Source organism: Schistocerca serialis, chromosome 3 (assembly GCF_023864345.2).
Source record: "Schistocerca serialis cubense isolate TAMUIC-IGC-003099 chromosome 3, iqSchSeri2.2, whole genome shotgun sequence".
Taxonomy (NCBI): domain Eukaryota; kingdom Metazoa; phylum Arthropoda; class Insecta; order Orthoptera; family Acrididae; genus Schistocerca; species Schistocerca serialis.
The window spans coordinates 46,099,497-46,118,655 of NC_064640.1; the positions used below are offsets into that span (position 1 = coordinate 46,099,497).

The 19,159-nt window shown below is 41.8% G+C and overlaps 1 protein-coding gene across 5 annotated transcripts in view; it reads left to right on the forward strand.

The window, feature by feature from the left end:
- The window catches only part of LOC126469697 (WD repeat-containing protein 7), a 385,995-nt gene that overhangs the window by 308,396 nt on the left and 58,440 nt on the right, over positions 1-19,159 (forward strand). For all 5 annotated transcript variants that reach the window (XM_050096866.1, XM_050096868.1, XM_050096869.1 and 2 more), the window contains one exon: positions 17,317-17,434. In XM_050096866.1, coding sequence (XP_049952823.1) covers positions 17,317-17,434 — 118 coding nt within the window. The remainder of the gene's footprint in view (positions 1-17,316; positions 17,435-19,159) is intronic.

Here is a 19,159-nt window from a genome sequence, read left to right on the forward strand (position 1 = left end):
CGCAGCATTCGCTCCAACCGAGAGGACTTGAAGTTGCTGCTCCGCTTGCACCGTCCGCTCGTCATAGCCCTCCAGGAAACGAAGCTACGCCCATGCAATCAAATTGCCTTGGCGCACCACACCTCTGTGCGTTTTGACCTACCCCCTGTGGCAGGTATTCCAGCTCATGGAGTGGTTATGTTGCTGGTCCGGGATGATTTTTACTACGATCCCATCACATTACACACCGGCCTACAGGCAGTTGCCGTCCGAATTACTCTCCCCACTTTTACATTTTCCATTTGTACCGTTTACACTCCATCATTGTCTGCCGTTACCAGGGCAGACATGATGCAAATTATTGCTCAGCTACCTGCACCATTTTTGTTAACTGGAGACTTCAATGCCCACCATCCCCTTTGGGGCTCTCCAGCATCCTGCCTGAGGGGTTCCCTGTTAGCAGACCTTTTCAACCAGCTCAATCTTGTCTGCCTCAATACTGGCGCCCCCACTTTTCTTTCGGACACAACTCACTCCTATTCCCATTTAGACCTCTCTATATGTACTACCCAACTTGCACGCCGGTTTGAGTGATATGCACTTTCTGATACATATTCGAGTGACCACTTCCTGTGTGTTATCCATCTCCTGCATCATACCCCCTCTCCGTGCTCAACTAGTTGGAACATCTCCAAAGCAGACTGGGGGCTCTTCTCTTCCAGGGCGACCTTTCAGGATCAAACCTTCACAATCTGCGATAGTCAGGTCGCACACTTCATGGAAGTCATTCTCACTGCTGCTGAATATTCCATCCCTCACACTACTTCTCCACGTCGCGTACCAGTCCCCTGGTGGACCACAGCATGTAGAGACACTTTACGTGCTCGTCGACGTGCTTTACGCACCTTTAAACGCCGTCCTACAGTGGCGAATTGCATCAATTATAAACGACTACGTGTGCAGTGTCGTCGTATTATTAAAGAAAGCAAGAAAGCCAGCTGGGCTGCTTTCACAAGCCACTTCAACAGTTTTACTCCTTGTTCTGTTGTCTGGGGTAGCCTGCGCTGGCTATCTGGCACTAAGGTCCACTCACCAGTTTCTGGCTTGACGGTCGCGAATGACGTCCTTGTGGCCCCTGAGGATGTCTCCAGTGCCTACGGCCGCTTTTTTGCAGAGGTTTCGAGCTCCTCTCATTACCACCCTGCCTTCCTCCCCCGAAAACAGGCAGAGGAGGCTAGGCCACCTAACTTCCGCTCCTCGAATCGTGAAAGTTTAATGCCCCATTCACCATGCGGGAACTCGAAAATGCACTTGCCTGGTAATGGTCCTCCGCTCCAGGGCCTGATGCTATTCATATTCAGATACTGAAGAACCTTTCTGCTGCGGGTAAAGGTTTCCTTCTTCATACTTATAATTGCATATGGATTGAGGGGCATGTTCCCGCATGCTGGCGTGAGTCTATTGTTGTACCGATTCCTAAGCCGGGGAAGGACAAGCACTTGCCTTCCAGTTATCGACCCATCTCGCTTACCAGCTGTGTCTGTAAGGTGATGGAGCGAATGGTTAACTCTCATTTGGTTTGGCTGCTCGAATCTCGACGCCTACTTACCAATGTACAATGTGGATTTTGTAGGCGCCGCTCTGCTGTTGACCATCTGGTTACCTTGTCGACCTTCATTATGAATAACTTCTTGCGGAAGCACCCGACCGCGGCTGTGTTCTTTGATTTGGAGAAGGCTTACGACACCTGTTGGAGGGCGGGCATTCTCCGCACCATGCATACATGGGGCCTTCGCGGTTGCCTCCCTCTTTTTATTTGTTCCTTTTTAATGGATCGACAGTTCAGGGTACGTGTGGGTTCTGTCCTGTCAGACAACTTTCGCCAGGAGAATGGGGTGCCACAGGGCTCAGTTTTGAGCGTCGCTCTTTTCTCCATAGCGATCAATCCGATAATGGATTGCCTCCCAGCTGATGTATCAGGCTCCCTTTTCGTGGACGGTTTTACCATCTATTGCAGTGCGCAGCGTACGTGTTTCCTGGAGCGCTGTCTTCAGCGTTCTCTGGACCGTCTTTACTCCTGGAGTGTCGCCAATGGCTTCCGTTTTTCTGCCGAGAAGACGGTCTGTATTAACTTCTGGTGCTACAAAGAATTTCTCCCACCGTCCTTACGACTCGGTCCTGTTGCTCTCCCATTCATGGAGACAACAAAATTTTTAGGTCTTACATTTGACAGGAAACTTAGCTTGTCTCCACATGTGTCATATTTGGCTGCCCGTTGTACCCGTTCTCTAAATGTCCTCCGTGTTCTCAGTGGTATGTCGTGGGGAGCGGATCGAACCGTCCTACTTCGCCTATATCGGTCGATCGTCCGCTCCAAGCTGGATTATGGGAGCTTCATATACTCCTCTGCATGTCCGTCCATCTTACGCCGCCTCACCTCCATACAACATCGGGGTATATGTCTTGCGATCGGAGCGTTTTATACTAGTCCCGTCGAGAGTCTTCATGCTGAAGCCAGTGAATTGCCACTCACCTACCGGCGCGATATACTGCTTTGTCGATATGCCTGTCGGCTACTGTCAATGCCCGACCACTCGTCTTATCGTTCCTTTTTTGACGACTCTCTTGACCGTGAATACGGGTTGTATGTCTCTGCCCTGCTACCCCCTGGAGTTCGCTTTCGTCACCTCCTTCAACACATTGATTTTTCACTCCCTGCAACCTTTAGAGTGGGTGAGAGCCACACGCCACCTTGGCTCCAGGCTCAGGTTCACGTTCACTTTGACCTCAGCTCACTCCCAAAGGAGGTTACCCCCGGTTCAGTATACCACTCTCGTTTGTCGAACTTTGTTCGAAGTTCATTAATATGACCTTAATTTATACAGATGGCTCTAAAACCAATGACGGGGTCGGGTGTTCTTTTATTGTCGGGGCACAAAGTTTCAAATACCGGCTCCATGGCCATTGTTCGGTCTTCACAGCTGAGCTCTTTGCCCTCTACCAGGCTGTTCTTTACATCTGCCGCCACCGACATTCTGCTTATGTCATCTGCTCCGATTCCCTGAGCGCCATCCAGAGCCTCAGTGATCCGTATCTGGTTCACACTTTCGGGCACCGGATCCAACGCTCCCTTCAGCAGCTGGTGGACGACGGCTCTCCGGTTAGCTTTATGTGAGTTCCTGGCCATGTCAGTATCCCTGGGAACAAAGCTGCAGATGCCGCGGCCAAGGCTGCGGTCCTCCAGCCTCGGACAGCTTCTTGTTGTGTCCCTTCATCAGATTGTAGCAGGGTCATTTGTCGGCGCATTTTATCGCTGTGGCATGCCGATTGGGCTGCACTTACGGATAACAAGCTTTGGGCCTTGAAACCTCTTCCCGCGGCTTGGACGTCCTCCTCACGCCCTTCTCGGCGGGAGGAGGTCGTTTTGGCCCGGTTACAAATTGGACACTGCCGGTTCAGCCATCGCCATCTGCTGACAGCTGCGCTGGCGCCGTTCTGCCCATGTGGGCAATTGCTGATGGTCCGCCACATTTTAATGCCCTGTCCAGATTTTAATGCACTGCGTCTTGATCTTGGCCTGCCATGTACTCTGGATGCCATTTTAGCGGATGACCCAGGAGCAGCTGCTCGCGTTCTTCGTTTTATCAACTTGACAAACCTGTCTAAGGACATTTGATTATGCTGGTTTTTTTAATCCTGTGCCTGTCTGTCTTTTATAGTATTGTCCCTTTTAGTTGCTGTTTTAACCTTGGGCCTCGCGGTGCTTCCTAACTTAGTCTGGGCGCTAATGACCATTGTAGTTGTGCGCCCTAAACCCACCAAAAAAAAATCACCAGCACAGTGTAGTGAAAAGAAGTGACATCTAGCAATACCATATGCTGGGTCAGCATATGGCATCATCAGCACAGTTTAGTGAGAGGAAACAAACTATTTCTCTCTGGCTGATCTCCCTTCGAGTGTTGTGCAATGGCAGAGCATGGGAAGTTTGCTTTTCAAGTGCAGTATGGGCCTGTAGGCTTAGACAGTGATTTGGTGGTGTTTAGAGTGAGAGGAGTACGTGTTAGTTTGCCCCCAGTCAGGGTGAACAATGTAACTTACTGAGCACAGAGGGCATGTCTCAGGCATCACCTACAGTTTGTGTTAAGTGTAGAAGATAAGGTCATAATGCCAGGGATTGTGTGGTTGCCCCCAAGGCATAAAGAGTAAATAATATAGAAGGTGTTATAGTATTGCTAATATTCAACCCATTTTTGTCATGCTGTGTTTGTCATGATGTGTTTGTCATATTGTGTTTTTTCCTGCTGTGTTAGCTACAGGCTTTACAGGGAGTGAAAAACACACACACACACACACACACACACACACACACACACACACACACACAGGTGGGTATCACTCAGAAAGTGGTTCAAAACTTTACTACATCGGGTAGCTCAAATAAGGGAAGGTAATATAGGCTTGCATAGGCAGTTGGATAATTTGAAAGAGAGAAGATCCTCAGGAGAATTACGTCAAGAACAAGAGGCTTCCTTGGCCATCAAAGCTTAAGAAAATGCAGCACCAATTGCTAAAATAAGTAAAATGCAAAACATTTGAGGTGGTGACTTTCTGTCAACTTGCTCTACTTTTACTTCAGCAACAGATATAATAGAAATCTACAACACAAAAGATGATTACAAAGAAACAAAAGGCAGAAGAGGAGCAAAATGATAATACGCGTGAAGAAGCTATTACGTGCATAAATGATGATGTGCAATTTGCAGCACCCACAAATTCTCCCAAGCTGTTGGAACTATTGTATAGTGCAAAAAATTGGGTAGGGGGAGGGGTGTGTGTGTGTGTGTGTGTGTGTGTGTGTGTGTGTGTGTGAGAAAGGGGGGGGGGGGAAGAGTTTTGAACTGGAAATTCAGACAGATTTTCCTCCTTGATATGTTGTGAAAAAAGTGAAATGTAAAGTAAATAAACACAGGTGAACTGTAAAGTAAATAAACACAGGAACAATATGTAAGTACATACGACAATAAACATATTTAAATTTAGAGTAAAAATACATGAATGCTGTATTATTTGTTAATTAGTGTAATAGTCTAATGTTTTATTGTACAATATACTGTAAATGAACATTTACTGTGTAGGAGTGAAGGTTTATGCATTATTTAATGCATAATTACAAATTTATACTTTTGTACATGATACCTGACAAATTTATGTTACCTCATGAGTTTTGTGTAGTCCAACTAGGAAAATTATTTTAGCCCCATGTGATTCTGTTTTGAGCAAGTTTTATTGTATAACAAAGAACCTGACCAACATGGGACATTGTAGGTATTTTTCCACAGTAGATTTACAGGAATGGCTATCATCAGCTAGAAGTAGCAGTGGAGGACCAGCTGAAATTGACATTTATGGTTCCTTGGAGTCCCGACCAGTATCGGCATATGCCATTTGGATTAAATAGTGCACTGGGCACATTTCAACATTTGTTGAACTGAGTGTTGACAGGATTAAAGTCAAAGCAGTATATCTGGTGTGAGATTAAGCATGGCACACACAACACTTGGTATTGAAAAGTGTCACTTTGTGCTGCAAGAAGTAAATTACTTAGGACATGTACTTAGTCATGAGGGAATACGAACAGATCCTAGGTTGGTGAATGGCACACAGAGTTTTCAAACAACTCAGATAGGGATGATCGCAGTCCTTTGTTAGGGTTAATGAATAACTATAGGAAATTTGTCCCAGGATTTGCAGATATAGTATGATCTCTCACGCACTCATTGACAAAAGGGGTAAAATTCAGTTGAATATCAGAAAGTGAAAGTACATTTGGAAAGCGAAAGGAATTGTTCACAGCTAGCCTGATACTGGTATTTCTGAAGTATGAAAAAGATTTCATATCATAATGTGATGATGGTAATCGTGCACTGGGCTGTGTGTTAAGTCAAAAATTAGAGAGGAAGGAATATCCAATCGCCTGTGCATCACGACAATTAAACAAAGTAGAGAGGAGCTATTCTACCACAGGGAAGGAGATGCTAAGCTTCATATGTAGTGTGTCTTACTACTTCTGCCATTTGTGTAGTAAAAATTTTAAAGTAGTAATAGATCACACAGCATCGAAATGGTTATTGGCATCAAAAGATCCATATAGTCAATTAGTGTGCTGGATGCTGAAACTGAATGTGATATTTGTAAGTAACCCAACTGGTAGACATCATGGTAATGCAAATGGTCTCAGTATAATGATTGGTGTGTTATTGGCATTAGGTCATTCCATTGTGGAGTGACTGAGTGCATAAGCTTCTGATGAAGAGTGTAAACTGTCTGTAATGCAGTCATAGTTCATCATACATGATTGTGTATTACGCAAGATAACTAAGTTTGGACTGTGCTGTGGTTTCAGTCATAAAGTGGGAAGTAGCATTAAAACAGGCACGTGATCACATGTTATCTTGTGATGGGGTTGTTAGAACCGCTGAATGGCAGGCAGCTGAGTACACTGTTGGCATAAACATAGATAAGATGTGGAGCAGTATGTTAGAATTGTGTATCGTGCACAGCAGGTTGAAGCAAGTGAACAACATATTTCACTTACAAAGGTTAACATGAGGCCAATGAACCCAAGATCCATTAAAGCACACATCTATCACCATATGAGGTGGTATATGGCTGGAAAATACTGTCGCTTCTGAAATGATGATTAAATCTAAGGTGGGGAAGAATGGAGTCATTGTGAAATTTTAGTATAACATTACAAGGACTTTGAAAGACGATACGGGAAGCCAGTACATATGCCCTAGAATGTCGTGAGAGAGGGGTCAGCTCAATGCTGAACTACCAAAGTACTATGCAGGACAATGGGTGATAAGCCCTTGCAACCTAAATGGTGAATGAAGAAATTATCACCCACTATCAAGGTCCATATCAAGTGATTGAGATGACCTTGCCAGTGAACGATGTTCAACAATGGTTGTACGTGTCAGACTTATATGTCCTTTTCAGTGTGCACTAGATTCACTACCACTGTTTCCAGTGCCAGACCTGAAAAAGGATGGAGGTGATAAGAGGAAGGAAAGGCAGGCCACACCAGTGTATTAAGGTGTCTGGTATTTTATTATCTATTTGTTTTGTGTTGTGTACCACAGTAATGAGAATATGTGAACTGGGTGTTGTACAAATGAGGAAGTAGCATGTTGTCATATTTTGCATGAGATGTGTGTTATAATGTGTGCATAGAGTTTATTTTGTGAAAGGTCAACAGTTACCTTGAGGGATATCTTGTACATAGTTTAGTTGAAAGTTTGTACGTAGGAAGTACAACCTATTCTATTGATAGTCTGTGTGATGGATCTTTGGTACTGGTAACTCACAAGGGAACTTCCCCATCGCACCCCCCTCAGATTTAGTTATAAGTTGGCACAGTGGATAGGCCTTGAAAAACTGAATATAGATCAATCGAGAAAACAGGAAGAAGTTGTGTGGAACTATGAAAAAATAAGCAAAATATACAAACTGAATAACCCATGCGCAAGATAGGCAATAGCAAGGATAGTGTGAACTCAGGGGCGCCGTGGTCCCATGCGTAGCGTGAGCAGCTGCGGAACGAGAGGTGCTTGGTTCAAGTCTTCGCTAGAGTGAAAAGTTTACTTTCTTTATCTTCGCAAAGTTATGATCTGTCCGTTCGTTCATTGACGTCTCTGTTCACTGTAATAAGTTTAGTGTCTGTGTTTTGCGACCGCACCGCAAAACCATGCGATTAGTAAATGAAAGGACGTGCCTCTCCAATGGGAACTGAAAACATTTGATTGCAAGGTCATAGGTCAACCGATTCCTCCACAGGAAAACACATCTGATATATTCTATACGACACTGGTGACGGCATGTGCGTCACATGACAGGAGTACGTTGTCGACCCACCTAACTTGTACACTTGGCGAATGGGTAAAAAGCTTCTTCTACCTTGCCCGATTTAGGTTTTCTTGTGGATGTGATAATCACTCCCAAAAAAGTGATGAAAACATAAAGAGTTTGTCATGTAAACCGAAAACAAAAAATCAAAATTTTCACTCGTGAGAAGGATTGAACCAAGAACCTCTCGTTCCGCAGCTGATCACGCTATCCACGGGACCCCCGCACTGCTCAGGTCACATTCTCCTTGATATTGTATATCGTTCGCATGAACTACTCAGTTTGTATATTTTGCTTTTTTTTTTTTTTTTTTTTTTTTCCATAGTTCCACACAACTTCTTCCTGTTTTCTCGATTGATCTGTGTTCAGTTTTTCAAGGCCTATCCACTGTGCCAACTTACAACTAAATCTGAGGGGGGTGCGATGGGGAGGTTCCCTTGTCAGTAGGGTCAGTTCATTGCTAGGCAACTGCAGGAAGCCAGCCAGGGAGCACAAGCAACATTGCTGCAAAAAGAAATGCACATGTCTGAAATGTACCAGTTAGTGCCTTAACCCTTATTTAACTAAAAGTCTGGTTAGTGGTTTATTTCTGTTTAGAAGCAAATAAAAAAAATTTATTTCACACAAAATGATATTTTTGATGCAAAACTGATTCCCTGAAAAAATTACCATATCTTTTACGGTTCCAAAGCAGTTGCAGATCTCAGGGACATCGTAATAGTCATTTACTACAAGGTTTAATTTGTGACACATGCAGTGAAATTATAAAGCCTTTTTATAAATTTCTCTCAATATTTTTTGGACTCTATCAAGTTTTCCACCTTCATAGCACATCTGTCATAGCCCTCTCCCACACATTTGTCAACATCTATGTTTAGTGCATTGCCAAATCCATTAATTTGCATGTCCAATTTTTCTACCTTGACAAAACCCATAAATTCTTCCTTAACATTTTTTCCCTTTCCTCTGAATATCTAAGACCTGTTGATAGTTGGTCCTTTCCTGATCTGTCAATGGCTTCATCAGCCAAAATGCTGTAGTCACTTGCAGTTTTGACATTACTGACCAATTTTTCTCTAATTAGGATACCACAGATCCTTATTGTAAGCATTTGCTCAAAATTTCATCATCAGACTCAATTTTTAGTGTAAGCAAATCTTGAAATACACCATCATCTTTCGCTTTTCCTCTCAATAGCAAATCATGAGTCCCACAAAAAATAATTGTGTTGACTACAGCTTGTAACACATTTCTACTGTCTTCAGTATTTTTTGTGTGTGACTTCTTTGCATAGCAACCTGTACATTTGTTTTTGTGTTGCCAAAAAAGTTGGCCGGCGTACACAACTCTCTGTGCCGTTGACTATATCTACATGTGCTTTACATTAATTGTGTGTTTCTTTATACTTCGTGAATGGTTGGAAAATTGGAGATCCCTGTACAAGGTTTAGTGGAAATAACACACAAAACAAATGCACCTTTAAATCTCTTTGTGTAAGCAAGTTTGTACATGTCTAACTATGTGTGATTGAATTTGTGTTTCAGATACATTAATCACCAGCAAAATCATAATTTTCTGGCAGTATCTAGCATTGCTTTAACATTTCCTTTCACTTTTTGGTAACCATTACTAAAGATCGTCCAACCCACTGCCCGACATCATTTTCATGAAAATTATCTCCATCTTCCAGAATCAATGTAGATTCAGATGCATGAGATTCAGAAGCTACCTCATCAGTAATACTGCCAGAATTTACAGACTGTGATTCCAATCCTTCTAGTGGGTTCAGTAGTGAGTTGCATAAGTTTTTATTACTATTGTTTCTTGGATGATCAGACTAGATTGTGTAACTGGCACTGGATCCATCTCGCTAGATTTTATGCCACCTGAATTGTCCTCTTTACTCTTTATTTTCCTCTTTTTTGGTTTTCTGATTGCAGAAATAAAGAAACAACCCTAAAAATCGTGTTTGTTACAGTCTGGTCAGTGAAAGCTGGCTTAGTTAATTAATTTGTTTTCACATTCTCTTGGATTACTCTTTTTAACCGAATTCAAAAAAGGAGATTTTATTTATTTGACCTGTATAAGTATGCAATAAGTATTTCATGATTTTCTTAAAAAGCAATAAATTGACTATGTTTGTGCATCATGCATATTTATCAGCACATTGTAATGGATTAAATAAAATGAAGTTTTATCAAATCAGGTATCAAGAATTTCATGTCTACTAACTTACACAGTGTGGCATTAAAAGTTGGCATTTGAATTGTGTGGTGTAGACATTCATAAAAATGTGAGTTTCAGCTTTCATTTGCCAGTCTGTAGAAAAATTGTGAAGTTTTTGTGTAGGTAAAATCAGTTCCAGCTGCATAAACTGATATGATCACCACAACTTTCATATCAGGTACCTACCTAACCTACACCTAGTTGAGAACACATTATTTCCTTCCACAAATAAAATATTAAGATTAATAATGAGGTAAACAGTGTAGTTTTTTGGAAGTGCTTCAAAACATCTCTAATGAGAAATCTAGAAATCTGAGAAGGCCATAAGTGATTTTATGCATAATGTATCATTTAGTTGTTCATGATAAGACTCCAGTTTTGGCACCACAAAAAGAGAATAATATTCAGTGGTTAAAAAAAAGCATGTGGATCTCTGAAGTTTTTAAGAACGTTAAATGGCTCAAAATTGCAGCACTAAAGAAACTGCAGTTTCCAGCAAATTTCATTCATGAGATTGCTAAAAGGCACAAACATGAAATGGTTTAACTTCCTCCATACGACTGTCATTTCAGTACAATTAAAGGGGTATGCCCACTAATAAAAAACAAAAAACAGAAAATTATGTCGCAGCAAACAACAAAAAATTCACGATCTTTGAAATTGAGACTCTGCTTGTGGAAACTGTCATTCAAGTGACTAGTGAGACTTGGATGAATATTATGAACAGAACTGCAAGCATCACCAGAGAGTCAGCCAAACATGAATACTTGTGGAAGAAGATGTGCGAAATTTAATTATACCTCTGGGAGGCAGTAGTGATAGCTCGAGCAGTGCTGAAGAAAACTATTCAAAATCAGATTCTAACAACGATGTCAGGGGTTTTTCCATTAGCTAACTACAACACACTCAGAAATTTAAGAGGGGAATGTGCCATCCAATTGTCAGTACTTCCTTCAGACCAGGTAAAGGGTACCATAAGCCACATCCTGTAACATCGTCACCTGGCAATGTGAACAGTCGATACCAATCATTCGTTTCACGGGCTGTACAAAGCTGGGTGTACAGATGAACATACTGATGTTAGTGTAATGATGTTGAGAGACTGGATTTACAGTTTACTTGTAGGTAAATGTCAATCATTCAGAGATAAGTATCAGCCTTATACAGTGATGCTAAAATAATTTCATAAGAGCATTAACCATGTCATTGTTTTACACGATGGAATAGAAGTAGTTGTGAAGATGAAGCAACTTACATATACTTTTAAGGTTTACCTTGTGGTTTGTAAGACATTTTATATTATTGTATAGGTGACTGAAAGTTCCCCTCTTTCTTACTCAAAGTGTAGGTTAATGAAGAAGAATGATTACCCTTTTTAATATTGTAATTGTAGACTTATTGCTTATTTTGAACTTTGGTATACTATTTACACTCCATTTCTTTAAGGAATGGAAGTACTGTGAAGCAGTAGTTAAAGTGCCTTGCTTGGGTGAAGAAACAAGTGCCAGTATAAGAAAGGCATGAACTGTAGAGCTTGATAGATAATTTTATTTGTACTCTCAACTGATACGAATAAACGCAAAAGTTTATCTTTTAGCTGCTATCTTTCTTTTCATTGTTTGGTAATGCACTACACAAGTGTTGGAGTGTCACAAGTCAGTTTCTGAGCAATGTTGAGTGGCCGTAAGGACCGAGGGGTAGATGGTGAAAACAGTACACAAATCCAAAAGGACAATGTAAGAGTAATCCTAAAGGTGAAAATGAAGAATCCACATCTACAATACATTCATACAATATACTCTGCAAGCCACCATACAGTGCATGGTGGAGAGTACCCTGTACTACAACTAGCGGTTTCCTTTCCTGTTCCACTCACAGATAGAGTGAGGGAAAAACAACTGTCTATATGCCTCTGTATGAGCCGTAAGTTCTCGTATCTTACCTACATGGTCCCTATGCGAAGTTATGTTGGTGGCAGTAGGATTGCTCTGCATTCAGCTTCGAATACTGGTTCTTTAAATTTCTCAGAAGTGTTGTTCGAAGTGAATGTCTTCTTCAAACCAAGGATTCCCACTTTAGCTCCCGAAGCATATCTGTAACACTTGCATGCTGACCAAACCTACTGGTAACATCTAGCAGCTATCCCCGGATTTACTTCAATGTCTTCTTTCAGTCTGACGCACTGCAGATCCCAAGCACTCATGCAGTACTCAGGAATAGGTCGCACTAGTGTCCAATATGCGATCATCCTTTACGGATGAACTACACTTTCCTAAAATTCTCCCAATAAACTAAAGTCGACCATTTGCCTTTCCTACCACAATCCTCACATGATAATTCCATTTCATATCGCTTTGCAATGTTACGCTTAAATATTTAAATGATGTGACTGTGTCAAGCATGACATTACTAATGCTGTATCCAAACATTACAGGTTTGTTTTTCCTACTCATCTGCATTAACTTACATTTCTCCATTGTAAGAACCAGCTGTCATTCATCACACCAACTAGAAACTTTGTCTAGGTCATCTTGCATCAACCTACAGTCACTTATATTCAACACCTTTCTGTACACCACAGCACAGCAAACAACCACAGATTGCTGCCCATGCTGTCTGCCAGATCATTTATGTATATAGAAAATAGCAGCGGTCCTATGACACTTCCCTGGGGCACTCCTGATGTCACCCCTGTCTCCTATGAACACTCGCCTTTGAGGACAAAATACTGGGTTCTATTACGTAAGAAGTCTTTGAACCAGGGAGCCTGTTCTGTATCCACGTACCTTCATTAAGTCTGCAGTGTGATACCATGTTGAATGCTTTTCGGAATTCTAAAAATATGGAATATGCCTGTTGCCCTTCATCCATGGTTCTCAGTATATCATGTGAGAAAAGAGCAAGCTGATTTGTGCATATGAGCTGTTGGGTCGCCAGGAAATTTACTATATTAGAACTCAGAATAAGCTCTAGAATTTTGCAGCAAACCAATATTAAAGACATTGGTCTGTAATTTTCAGGTCCATTCTTTTACCCTTATTATATACAAAAGTTACCTGTGCTTTTTTCCAGTCACTTGGCACTTTGTGGTCTTGGAGAGATTTGTGATAAGTGCAAAGTAAGGGACCAACGCCATAGGTACTCTGTGTAAAACCGAATTGGGATCTCATCCAGACCTGGTGACTTACTTGTTTTCAACTATTTCAGTTGTGTTGGTACCCCAGGGAAGGTTATTACTGTGTCATCCATACAGGACTCTGTGCAATGGTCATACGATGGTACGTTTGGAATTTAAAACTTAAACCTTTCTTTTGCTATCTTCTACTGCTAAACCATACTTGTCAGTGAATGACTGGATGGAAGCCTTAGACCCGCTTAGCAGTTTTAAATAGGACTAGAATTTTTTCTGGTTTTCCACCAGATTTTTAGCCAAGGCGTGACAGGGGTTGCTGTTGTATGCCTCATACATAGACCTTTTCACAGACACATGAACCTCTACTAATCTTCACCTGAAGCCATTTATGCGTCCTCTTTTGAACTGAGAGTACAACAGCCTTTGCTTCCTCAGCATTCTCCGAATTTCGTTATTAAACCACAGTGGCTCTTTTCCATCCTTAATCCTCTTAATAGGCACATACATGTCCAGAGCATGATATGCAGTCTGTTTAAACTTTCCTCATAATTCCTCTATGTCCATCAATCTGGAACTAAATGATCACAATTCATTGTCTAAGTGAGATGTTAACAACTGCTTATCTGCTGTTTCTAGCAGAAACAATCTCCTAGCCCTTTTGACTGATTCATTAACTTTTGTAACCTTAGTTGCTGTGATGACATCATGATCACTAATCCCCATCTCTATACTGACACCATCGATAAGGTCCAGCCTGTAGCTACAAGATCCAAGATACTTCCATTGCGTGTGGGCTGCCAAACTAGCTGCTCAATACAGTTTTTGGAAAACGTGTTAAAAGTACTTCACAACACTGACTATCTGTACCCCCTCCATTGAATCCATAGATATCCATTCTATACCGGTAGATTAAAGTTACCGCCAACTTGTAGCAGAGTCGATGGTTAGTAAAAACATCCAACAATTAACTTATCACCTGGATCCCTTATGTGCAACCAAATAACTTTACTATCACACTCAATTTCAACCTCAGTAGAGACAATATTTTTGTCAACTGTAGTGAACACTTCCCTTCTGATGGTGTCCAGTCAGTCTTTCCCATAAACATTCCAAGACTTGCTAAATATGTTAGAGCTTTTTAATTTGAGTCTTAGCCATATCTCAGTCCCAAGAATAATTTGAGGTTGAGAACTTTCTTGGAGGGCAGTAAATTCGGGAACTTTGTTACGAATACTTCAACAATTTACTGATAAAATTTTTACAGTCAAACTGTCCTTACTCTGAACACGGTATGATTTCCCTAAATGCATATCAACTGGTCAGTGTTCATGAGAGTACCTCAAACTACCACCTAGCCTAAAAAAATCCCATCTGCACCTCAAAAGTACTCTGCTACCCAAGTAGCTGCTTCCTTTGTGTAGTGTATCCGTGACCTATCAAGGGGAGTCCTACAAATCCCCACCTGATAATGCAAGTCCAGAAATCTGCAGCCAAGACTGTCACAGAGACAACGAAGCCTTTGGTTGAGACCCTCCACTCGGCTCCAAACCAAAGCACCACAATCCACGCTAGCAGTCATCACCACCACCTCCGCCAGCCAACTTTAAGAACTAAGGATGTCCTCAGAACCCATGTGACAGGTGTTGTTGGTGCTGACGTGAGCCACTACTGGCAGATGACTGCACGCTGTACGCTTGATAGCTGCAGGCAAGGCAACCTCCACATCTCGGATAAGGCCAGCTCAGCAGACGTACCGAGTGCACATTGGCTTTCTTTCCAGTCCTGAATGCTATCTTCCGAAGTGGCTCCATAATGGAGCACCCTGCCCCCATGTTTCTGCTCAGACCCTGCTGCAGGTACAGCCACCTGTTCACTCACAGGATGTATAGGCGATGACATATGGGCAGCCTCCACATTGGCTTTGCATCTAAAGCAACGCAAACACATTACCACCCGCCACTCACACTGCAGGTTCACCGTGTTGGATACACTTGAAGGTGCCTCAGGAGAAACAAGTGACACCTGAGATGTCCCATGCAATGCTCCAGAATCTCCGCCACTGCTACACCTCGATGCGGTAGCCTGAAGGTGACTGATCACATTCAACTGTTGGCTAACTGTGGCCAGCTCCTCCTGCATCCACACACACCAGGCACATGTCCTACCCATCCAAACAAGACTAATGGAAGAGTAAACCGTACAAACTGCCAGAAACATAGATATGCTTATCTAGGTTCCTGCCAGCTTTTACTGTTGGCCCTCCTCCCGGACATGTAAACGAGGGCCACTGATGCCTCAGTGAACTATATAGCTGGCTGTTCAGAAGATAACAACTGAGCTACAGACTGCCTGAATTTACACTTATAGATGGAAAAAAGAAAAAAAAAGTGACATGAAACTTCTTAAATACCAAAACTCAGAACCAATTAAGCAAATATATGCTATAAACGAAACACAGGAAAAGTTAAATACGTAACTTGATGCCCTGGAGATGTGTCACAGGCAATAGCTTTCACTGAACTGAGCGGCTAACTGCATTGAGTAAAAAGGGCACTAGTCTCAAAACAAACAGCTGGGTACATCTACATCTACATTTATACTCCGCAAGCCACCCAACGGTGTGTGGCGGAGGGCACTTAACGTGCCACTGTCATTACCTCCCTTTCCTGTTCCAAGCGCGTATGGTTCGCGGGAAGAACGACTGTCTGAAAGCCTCCGTGCGCGCTCTAATCTCTCTAATTTTACAGTCGTGATCTCCTCGGGAGGTATAAGTAGGGGGAAGCAATATATTCGATACCTCATCCAGAAACGCACCCTCTCGAAACCTGGCGAGCAAGCTACACCGCGATGCAGAGCGCCTCTCTTGCAGAGTCTGCCACTTGAGTTTATTAAACATCTCCGTAACGCTATCACGGTTACCAAATAACCCTGTGACGAAACGCGCCGCTCTTCTTTGGATCTTCTCTATCTCCTCCGTCAGACCGATCTGGTACGGATCCCACACTGATGAGCAATACTCAAGTATAGGTCGAACGAGTGTTTTGTAAGCCACCTCCTTTGTTGATGGACTACATTTTCTAAGCACTCTCCCAATGAATCTCAACCTGGTACCCGCCTTACCAACAATTAATTTTATATGATCATTCCACTTCAAATCGTTCCGCACGCATACTCCCAGATATTTTACAGAAGTAACTGCTACCAGTGTTTGTTCCGCTATCATATAATCATACAATAAAGGTACTACTATACTATTGACTACTGAATATACATTTACAAAACACGAGATTAAACTCTGAGATTCTGAGTCTAGAGGTCCATTGAATATTTATTATTTGCAAAGGTCATGGAATCAAGTAAATAAAGTGACACTAGTGACTTCTGGAACGGAGAACTACATTGGAAAGTAAACTCACTCGAGACAGAAGATCGAAAAATATGCAAATTCTTGCAACAAAAATATATAGCATTACTAAAAACAGCTAAACAATCAGCTACTGTTCACTTCCACTCAGAAGTAAATTAGAATAGCACTAAACTAAATGGTGTGTATAACTGGCACGATGCAGCTTCTCTCCGCTCTGCTCAAAGGCTGGAGGAGAATCAACAGTAATGTACAAACAAACCCACAACAGCAAAGCAAAAGAAAATCTAGCAGCAGGCAAATAACTGTGTGAAAGTAATGACATATGGAAATCTTCAGACACATCAACACAACTGGATGAGGAAAGCATGCGTACTTTCCTTCTAGCTTACACCACCAAAGTGTCTTACCAACTGAGTCCATGCACTCCACAGTGTGTATGCAAAGCAAAACAACATTAGATGGGCAACACTGATGCCTCCATCTCGATATCAGTGTCAGTCCGGCAAGGATACTAAACAATTTTTAAATGAAATATAAGTGTATTAAATCTCTACAAGTGTTCTCTTCTGTTATATCTAATAAGCTGCAGAATAAGAGCTTCTATTAAAGGCTTTCTTGTTCTAGATATCTTAATTTTTTATATTTGTGATCTCTTGTATTTTGCGTTTTACCAAAAGGTGTTGTGTTTGCTTCCTTTTCTTAGCATGACATATGGCCTGCCATTGACGCCAGCTGCAGATTCGTGCCGCACTGCTCGACATGCTCTCACACTTATTGCCACAGCACGACCAGCTGCATTCATCACTACTATGGCTAGAGAGGTGTGTGCATTTGTTTACATTTGTATACTGTCTCCTTAGTCTACTGCAAGTATAGCTTGCCAATGTATGTGACATTATACAAGGGTGTTTGCTGAGTACGTATGTAAATGTACATGGAGATAAAAAGTGCTGCACAGTGACTATTGTCGCATTTCTCTAAGTTGTGTAATGGAGGGTAGTTTGAATGTATGGTTTTTGAGCAAGAATTTACAAACATAAGGGATAAGTATAGCTTATGTTCCATTATATTCGTAACCACATGTAAGAACATTAAATTTCATTAAGAAAGTTGACATAATAACTAATGACTGTGTAATAAAACATGAGGGTGCAAGTCATTGGTTAAATTGTTGACAAAGACAATAGTTCCCCATTCTGTGAATTGTGCCATGTAACATAGCTTGTAGTAATGCTTCCAATTGCTGGAAATTTGCCCTTTGTAGCCAGCAGTCATAGTATTTCAATCCTTTGGCCTAGACCGGCCTATATGTACTCTATCAGATTTAAGTGTAGTGTGTAACTTGGCTGCTCAAGATGTCAGATATCATACATCAAGTTCTTATCTATGAGGTCGGTCCTTTGTGGTGGGACATTATAATAGCATACCAGATGTGCATGCACCAAAAGAGTCACACATACTGCAGCAGGGATGTCATCCCCATATACCAAGGCCAGCCATGGCATGCCAAACTTCATGCATGCAGCGTGTGCAGGCTGCAGGCATGCCGAGGCCCAGCCTGTCACTTGGGTTGTTCGGTCCTTCTCAGAAATACTCAAAACAGCATGACATTTCATTTAGCATTGCAGTATGGAAATTTTTGGTCGGCACAACTCTCCAAATTCAGCAGAATCGTTGTGTCAGCGCTGTTTACCCTTCACTATTTGTTCATAGTATGGAGGATGTTCACAGGTCCAGTGTCTGTTTGCGTAAAAAAATGCAGTCTAGCCATCTATCGTCACAATCCTTTAAAATGAATGGGAATGTCAGAAGAGAGGGATGAGCATTCTCAATTCACGTAAGCAATGGGTACTGCTTACCTGCCGTCAAACAACATTACAGTGCCATACAGAGAGAACTTAAACATTTAGATGACAGTGAAAGAACAGAAAATTGCAACAATTGACACACACAGGATTCATTGTTCTACAGATTGAGAAGTACTCTGTGCTAAATTTGCAGACATGGAGCACTCGGAGAAACTGGTGGTACAAACAGTAAAATTCATGAAGTTGCACCTATTGTTCATTGTCAGTTGCAACAGTTTTCAGTGGAGTTTAATGAAGATTATGTAAACTTCATATATTGCTGTAAAGTATGTTGGTTAAGTCGAGGGGCATACCTGGAATGATTTTTAGATTTAAAACTCACTATAGTTGAATTTCTGAAGGAAAAAGGAGTACAGGAACAAAAATTAGAACATCGAGAATGGATTGCAGTCTTTGCATTTTAAGTAGACTTGACTACACACTGCCCACAGTAAGGCATGGCAAGGCAAGAAACAACTTATTTCTGATATGATGGGGATGCATTTAAAAAGAAAATTGCATTGTAGAAGGGACACATTCTGAAAAAGACAGTCCAGTTCCCTAAGGTCACTGGCATTAAAGAAAGTGCGGGGTTTGAGTAATTCCTTGTGACCTAGCAAGAACTAAAAGGGTAGTTTTATAAAGGTTTTGAGGACACTGTCAGTCTTACACCCATTTTCCAGCTGTTTTCGAGAATGT